This window comes from Rhincodon typus, chromosome 3, assembly GCF_021869965.1.
Source record: "Rhincodon typus isolate 14 chromosome 3, sRhiTyp1.1, whole genome shotgun sequence".
Lineage (NCBI taxonomy): Eukaryota > Metazoa > Chordata > Chondrichthyes > Orectolobiformes > Rhincodontidae > Rhincodon > Rhincodon typus.
Window position 1 is genome coordinate 125,620,149 of NC_063334.1, and position 8,628 is coordinate 125,628,776.

Genomic DNA, 8,628 nt, shown 5'->3' on the forward strand with positions numbered 1-8,628 from the left:
GAAGAAGGGTCTAGGCCCAAAACATCAGCCTTCCTGCTCCTCTGCTGCTTGGCCTGCTGTGTTCATCCAGCTCTACATCCTGTTATGGCAGATTCTCCAGCATCTGCAGTTCCTACTATCTCCCTTCTGTGCAAACTGATTCTTGGTGTATCAGGTGTTGACTAGCATTGGTCTTTGACTAAGTTCTGGGATCTCACCATTGTGGTCTTTAGTTCATTACAGTCTGTTGATCCAGGATGCAAAGCTTGCAACACCTTCATTCTGACTCTCTCTCCCCTCTGCCTCCAGTTCTCCACAATGCCGTATTTGTGCACTAAGAGCACTAGAATGTGTCATGGCCCTTTTGGATGCATTTCAACTGTTTGTTCACAGATCCCATCCCTCTATTGAGGCTGAGGACCAGATTGGAGGACAATTGAGGCAAAGTAAAGATTAAATTTACAAGGTGGCTTTTTGTATTTAAATAGTTCAGACACCAATGCCAGAAGACTTGAGGTCCCCAATTCACTAACTTTCTCACCAAGTAACAAACCTTGAGGCTCTGGCCCACTTTATTTCTATATAGTCACAATCCTAGCCTTCTCAAAGGCTTCTGCATTCTGAAATTCTCAGCATGAGGCAACTCCCCACCCCAGTGGGGGCAAGACTACATTCAGTCCATGATAGATCACTAAATCCAAGGCTAGGCAAGAGTGAGCTCCCCCAGAATGATCTGGTCCTGAAAACCAGTAAGCTGCAGTTTTAACACCTAGACCTCTTGGCTTGCCAAGCCAAATTTAAATTTTAGTAGGGATCAGCCACAATCTCCTGAAACAGTAGGACTAATTAAAGCTATTAAACCCACTTTCCCAAACCCTTAATGCAACTGCCACCACAACTAGTGTTGGTGACCAGTTTTAATCTATTCTTGTAGAGTAGAATCCCTACAGGGCAGAGGCCACTTGGCCCTGTGTACCACACCTCTCCTTTTGAGGTGTATACCATCCATGTGCACCCCCTACCTATCCTGTAACCCAGGACTTCTGTCATCCAACTGACCTACATGTTCCTAGATAACTTTCCATGGTCAATCTGCATCTCCCTCCTATGGGAGGAAACCAACATGCACAGATGTGTAGAGTTGGCCCAGTTGCCTGGGGCTAGAATTGAACCATTGTACCACCTAGAGCAGATGGAACTCAGTACACCTGAAAAATCAGTACTATTGTTATGAAGTTTCTGCTAAAAGAATCTGATATTTTTTCCAATGACTGAGGCTAAGCAATAACAAGGTTTCACAAGCTGGACTCTGATCTGTGATCCCCTTGTCTGTAAACAAGTCTGAACGCACTGCCCTCCTGTAAGTACACCTATTGCTAGGCACTCTGACATGGAACAGAAAGCTCTCTGCCAAGTGTACTCATCCACCTAATGAGCAATCTGAGCTAACAAAGCCACTTACAATGCTAATGAATTTACAAATAACTTTTGTTGTTTTTGCTTGTTTTCTACCAGCTGCCTAATAGTTTAGAACCAGGCCATAGCTAGTCAGATTAAGGATTCTGGCATGTCTAGGGCCAGTGGGGACACTACCACTGTACTGTAGCATTTGTATTTCCTTGTATAATACACTTCTTGGGGAAAAAACCAAACTGGGTCATTAATCACCACTAGATAGCAGATTTTGCTCACTTTACCTAGTCTGGCCTATGTGACTCCTGTCCACAAGCAGCAATAAGTGCTGAATTAATACTATCCCCTTCATAGCTTCAGTAAGCTAATGAACTCACTAATCAACACTTGCTTCTACCATGACCCCCCCACAGCCTGTGCAGTTAGCAGTAGTCAATGTAAAACGCTCCTGTTTTTGCCCACTTTAGCAAAAAAGTGATTGAATATTGGCCAAGATGTAGATCCACCCCTACCTGACCAAGTCCTGTTTCATCTACCAGTTAATGGTACAACTTGACACATTTCCAGTGAAACCTGACTCCATGTTCCATTTCTTAACATAAGACAAATGTGTACAATCTACAGGAATGTAACCTATGCTATAGGTCAATCTTTCTAAATTAGTCACTAAACAGGTTGCACTTGACTCTAATCTTCTAAATTCTCAACCAGAAGTTGTTCTCTACAGTCCTATTTAAAATTCTCTGGACTAGAAACTTGTTTGGAGTCCTTGACATGCTCCCCTCACCTGAGCATTCTCCAGTTAAATAACCTATAGATATCCACACAACTTAAGTTTAAATCTTGTCAAATTAAGACTTGGCATTTGAAGCCATTGGCAAGAACTAAACTTGCCTAACTATATTGAAATTAACTTGCTTTCCAAGCAATCCTGGCATGGTTACTGTATCAAACCAACAATATAAGCACTTTGGCACAAGTCCCATAGTCATCACTTCAAATGCTGGATTTGAGTTACTTCTCTAGTTGCTTCAGTCCCTCTCCAGAAGCAGCACCCTACTTCTAATTTGAAATTCCCCCCAGTATTAAACTGCACTTTCTTGCCACCTTTCACTTTTGTTAAACAATGCAGTGTAGGCAGTTTATTGCAGAGTACTCAAATGGAGTTTAAAACAGTTGGATGGCTTGTGCTCCCAGTCTGGTTTCTATAACCTTGTATGCCTTCTCCTTACAGGCTGGATTGATGTCTTGATTGACTCAACCAACTTTAGGCCACATTATTGAGGGCAAAAGAACTTTCAGTAACTTTGGAATTTGAGTGAAGATGGCAACCATGTCTGAAGCCACTGAGAACAACAGTCCCAGCCAACTGGAGACTTCACCTACAAAGGGATCAAAGAAGGATAAAAAAAGAGGTATGTGATAGACTCCAATCACTTGCTCAAAAAACAGCTTACACAGAATAAAACCTGGCAGAACCTTGGGCCAAATTTGGTTTCCCTAGATCATTCAGGCCCTTGCACAATCTGAATTGCCTCATGGAAAGTGGTTAGTCATGGCTCAGCCCTGTAACTGTTCTGAAAAATGGGCACTTGAGGATTGTGCTGTTCCTTGCATCTCTACCCACTATCTTAATTTCTCTTCAGTCCAGGTGCTGTTCACTAATGGACTTAATTTTTGTCCTTACTTATCCAAACCATCTCTTAAAGAGATCATAGGAAAAAGGGTCCAGACCAAAATGTCAGCTTGCCTGCTGTGTTCATCCAGCTCTACACCTTTGTTATCACCATCTCCCAGAGGTTTCCTCAGCTGTTTCCAAGGAAAACAAGCCTGCATCCTCCAACCTAATGTCTCAAGTGTCAGTTTTCCAAGTTACCTACTGGATCCAGGCTAACATGGGGCACACTTTTGTATGACACAGATGACAACTTGTCTCAATCTAACCATAAGCAACTATAAAAGTTTCTAACTGGTAGAGTTAAAATTTTACCCTCAAAGCCCCACACTTTGTAGACTCACAGGCACAGCCATCTTTGTGAATAGAGAACAAACACCCCCAGTTCCACAAGATTGGCTAAGTTGATCCTGGCTTGTCAAGACTTGCCATTCCCCTCTGCAATACTTCAGGAAGCTCCTTAACCCAACCATCTGCTTCAATGACTTTGATCTAAAGTGTGATCCAATAATCAGTCTGGCACCACTTAAAGAATAAGACTGAAAAGTGTAAACTAAGCTTCAGTGCAAATCTTAGCTGCAACTTGTCAGCAAGTCAGTCTCCTTACTGACCCAGGAGTTGTGGGTTCATACTCCAATGGTGTATCATTCCAGTGCTGGTCTTTAAATCCAGCAAAAAGACTTTAAGTATCACTCCCTACCATCCAATGGCACTGCCACCAACTATGGCAATCTGGCAACCCCCCCAAATTGCCAGATCTCCATACCAGGGCTGTTTGAAAGAAAATACTTGCTACAGTAAGCAACTCCCTCCACCTGACCCCTCTTCCTCCCAAGCCTGTCCATCTACAAAGCACAGGTCAGGGGATGAGGTATATTCCCTACCTCCCTAGGTGGGGGCAGCTCCAACAAAAGCTTGACACTATCCGGGATGAAGCAACCTGTTTATTGGTACCGGGACAGGTGGCTCAGTTCAGTTGCTTTGTACCACTCAACATTCTGCTCTTGTCTACAAGATGTACTTAAATCTAACATAGACAGCACCTCCTAAGCCCATAACCATCACCTAGAAGGATAAGTGCAGCAGATACATGAGAACACCCCCTGGCAAGTTAACCTCCAAGCCACTTACCATCCTGACTTGGAAACATTACTGCCATTACTTCAGTATTCCAAGTTCCAATTTTCACCTAAATTGGTTTAATGCCAAGTCACGCCCTACTCTCTTTGAGAACACAGCATCATGTGCTGACTGGCCTGAGGTTGTGGCCATTTAGAGCTGCAGTTATTGTCCTTTAGGACAGCTCTGCTGGACAGACCCAACCTTTATCACAAAGGACTTCAGTTCCAGGGGATGAGAGCATGAGGAAAGCAGACCAGGGTGAACAGCTGAATCTAGGGGTAAAAGGTCACTCAGTGATCCAGGCTTGGCTGTTCACTACTTTGTTTTCAGACTGAGTAATGGCTGCCTTAAGTAGTTACTATAATTAGCCATCTCAGGTAGAATGAGACTAGAATTTGACCAGGCTCAGTTCCTAGATGTATTCCATCTTTGAATAGGAAAGCTCCATTAGAATGCATTTAACTATGGAAATCTGGCTCTTCCAGTCTCCACTATAGACAAGAAGTTTTTCAGCTGGCAGCTCCTGATTTTCCTACATTGAGACACTGTTCTGCCTCAATGATGCTGGGAGTGTCAGCCTGTTTTTAGGGACCTGGTATCTCCTCCAGCTGAGGACTACACAGGAGTAGGGTGGCCACAGGACACAATGCAGCAATCCCATAGCCACTTCCCCCTCAACGTCTATACTTTAGCTGGTAAGCAGCAGTTGAGTATCTAAACTTTTGTACCACAGCTGGACCAGCTGTGAGGTATAAGTCAGTCAGGGGCCATGGTTAGGTCACCAGCCTTGTGGCTACAAGCAAGACTCGGGATGGTGTTATATCCTTGACCTTGGCACTAGGGAGGTAACTGAGGCACAAGACCTCCTGAAGTCAGGGAGAGGGTGAGCAGACAGGTTGTAGTCCATATTGGTACTAACAGGAGATGAAGTCTTGCAAGACTTGGGTTAAGTAAGAAGCTGTCAAATACAACCTTGAGGGTTGTAAATCACAGCACAAATGGACCCTCTGGCCCAACTCCTCCACACAGATATCTAATCTGACCTGTGGCCATATGACAGCATCTCACCTATATTCTCTCATTCATAAATGTACCTGCCCCTCCCACTTATGACAGCTCATTCCACATAAAAGCAACCTGTAGGAAAATTTCCCCAGGTCCCTTTTAATCTTTCCCCTCTCCTTAAAGGAGAGCTTAGGTTTTTGGAATCCCCACCCTCCGAAGGACTTTGCACATTAACCCTATCCATGCCCATCTCAAACCTAAAGTCAGCCCCCCTCAGTGCTCAGGGCAGGGGAAGGAGGGAAGAGCCTAGCCCAGTCTCCAGCTCAAACCCTGCAGTCCCAGCAACCTCCAATCTTTTCTGCACCTGCTTAACTGCCTCTCTATAGAAAGGATGCTTCCAAATGGAATGCAATATTTCCAAAATTGGTTCAGAGATAGTAGGAACTGCAGATGCTAGAGAATGAGATAACAAGGTATAGAGCTGGATGAACACAGCAGGCCAAGCAAGAAGGCTGACCTTTCAGGAAGAAGGGTCTAGGCCCAAAACATCAGCTTTCCTGCTGCTTGGCCTGCTGTTCATCCAGTTCTATACCTTGTTCCAAAATTGGCCTTGTCAAACCTTGTACAACTAAACAGTTGACTTTTGACTAATCAAAGCAACATACCAAATACCACCTTGACTACCATGTCTACCTGCAAGTTCACTTGAACTATGGACCTGCACTCTAGGCCCTTGCTCAGCAGCACTCCCTTGGGCCTGACCATTAAGTGTACAAAGTCCTACCATAGGGAGGCTTGTCTCCAATACAAACAGATCTAAAACTATCTGGCACTCCTTGGCCCATCCCTGTATTTGCATCCAAATCACTTATAAATGACAAAGCAGTAGACCCAGCACCAATCCTGTAGCCTCTTAGAAGGTGAATGGGAGGAGATGGTGGCTGGGAACTGCTTAAGGTTTTTAACTCCATTGGATCACTCTGCCTTGGGGCAGTAATTAATTGACTAATTGGTCTCATTCCCACTGCCCTGCTACACTGGTTTAAACTTGGATTTCTGAAGGGTCCAGACCCAAAACATCAGCTTTCTTGCTGCTTGGCCTACTGTGTTCATCCAGCTCCACTCCTTGTTATGAGGCAGTAACTGTTGTCTTCAAGTCTTTTTTGCATTGTTTTAATAGTAACTTTAACTTCCTGCAGCATGTGCCAGTGATCCAAGGAAGATTGGCTATATCTACCTGTACTAAGAGCTGCTTAGGAGGGAGGGGCTCTGTGCAGGTAGGATCTGTACAAGACAAGCTGTCCCAAACTAAAAGGACATCAACCTCCTAGGAAGGAGGCTAGCTAGTGCCACTCAAGTTTAAACCAGTGTGGCAGAGTGGGAACCAGAACAATTTATCAAGTGAAGTGACCTAGTCTGGCTCCTGCTAAGGAAGTCCAGGACTAGTGGCTTGAGGTCATGTCATGAGTATGACTAGTAAGGCAGAACCTTGAGTTGGGAGTAATACATTAATGGCCATATCTCCCTCCTTTTTGAGGGATAAGACTCTCTGATTAATGCTCTGGGATTTGGATGCCTGAGGTTGGGATCCCTACTGATAAGTGACTCACTTGTCACCAGACACTTAGATGTGGGTGGGAAGTCAAAGTATCCAGGACAATTTGGAAACAATACCTAAATTCTCCAACTGGAGAAGGAACAAGACTAGAGCTGATATTAGGAATGAGTCCAGCCAAGTGTTTGACATTTCAGTGCAGGAGCATTTTGGGAACTGGCATTCCTCTAGTTCCTTTCTACTTCTAAAGGACAGCCACTCAAGGATGACTAACTACCATAATGTTGAGTTTTAAACTAGGTTCAGCTATTTGGGGGTAAAGCCACATCTAGCAAATGGGAACCTTCCAAAGAGCTGATTAGGGTTCAGGACTAGCATTTCCTGTTGAAATTCAAAAGACTAAGTTTTTTGAATCTTGAGAAATTGAGCTTGGTAAAGGAGACCTACCTAAAATTTGGGAAACTGAAGACAGTCCTCAAGAATAAAAATAGCAGGGAAGAACTCAAGAATTAGAGGGCTGAAACAGCAGAATGTCTCTTGCAAACAGGATTAAGGAAATTAGAAAGGGTAGGTCTAATGGAAGGCATTTGGGCATGGAGGCAGTGGGTGAAGTCCTAGTTGACAACTTTTCCTCAAGTGGTGGATGGGAGTTTGTTCTAGGGCATGTCAATATAATACAGAACACCCAATGCTTAAGATAGCTAAGATCTGATAGCATTCTCCCAGAATGCTAAGGGAGGCCAGTGAGGAAATTGCTGGGGCTTTCTACAAAATCTTCAGGACCTCAACTAGAGGATACTGAGCTGAAGGCAACAGGGATAATCTAGGAAATGAAACCACTGAGCCGTATGTCAGTGGTAGGGAAATCATTGGAACAAACTTAAAGGATAGGATTTACTCCTAGGAAATGCAATAGGCTTTGAAGGTTTTGCCTCAATCTATTTCACTTTGAGGAAGTGATAGTTGACAGGGCACGTGGATGATGTCTGGATGGACTTTTGCAAGCCTCTGATACAAAAGGCAGGTCACATGGTCTGCAGTTAGCTGTTAAGATGTTGACCACTGTCACAGTAGTGGTTGAAGGGTCTCTTTCTGACTTGTGACCTCCTTCTCAAAACCATATTTGGAAACAATAGGTAGCCTGAAGTGTGTAGATAAGATTAGAGGATATAGCAGGATAGGGGCTAGAGACTTGGGCAGAGAAACATCCAGGTTAAACACCATCTGCCAAAAGATTGATCCTGCATTAGATCTCAAAGTGTACCATAACTGGCAGAACCCTTGGAAGCACTCCCATTGAGGGATCTAGGCATACAAGGCCCCCCCACTAGAAGTGGTGACATCAGTGGATAAAGTAGTGAAGGTGTACAGCTTGCTTTCAGTCAGGGTGCAGCATAATTCAGCATTTTCTTTACACTGTACAAAACAAGAGTATTCCAGTTGCCACATTTAGCTTGTTTCACTTGAATGTTGGCCAAATCTACATCAGTGAGACCAAGTGGAGGCTCAGACTGCTTTGTGGAACACCTACACTCTGTTCATGGCAACACCTTCCAGTCATGAACTACTTCAACTCCCTCCTCCCACTCCCTGGATGACATGTCCATCCTAGGCTGCCTCCGGTGTCATAATGACACCACCCACAAACTGGATGAGCAGTGCCTCAGGAGCCTACAGGCCAATGGCCTAAGTGTGGATTTTACCAGTTTTAAAATCTCCCCAGCCTCATCCATGACTGACCAACCCTCCCCATCTCCCACCACCTTGACTTGACACAACCTGTCTATCTTCCCTCCCACCTATACCCTCCACCCACCTCACTGACCAATCCCCACCACTGCCTACCTGCACTCATCACCATACCACCTACCTTCCCCTT

The 8,628-nt window shown here is 44.4% G+C and overlaps 1 protein-coding gene across 4 annotated transcripts in view; it reads left to right on the forward strand.

The window, feature by feature from the left end:
- dab2 (DAB adaptor protein 2) overlaps nucleotides 1-8,628 on the forward strand; it is a 42,411-nt gene that overhangs the window by 19,086 nt on the left and 14,697 nt on the right. For all 4 annotated transcript variants that reach the window (XM_048595259.1, XM_048595260.1, XM_048595261.1 and 1 more), the window contains exon 2: nucleotides 2,627-2,807. In XM_048595259.1, coding sequence (XP_048451216.1) covers nucleotides 2,717-2,807 — 91 coding nt within the window. In that variant the 5' untranslated portion in view covers nucleotides 2,627-2,716. The remainder of the gene's footprint in view (nucleotides 1-2,626; nucleotides 2,808-8,628) is intronic.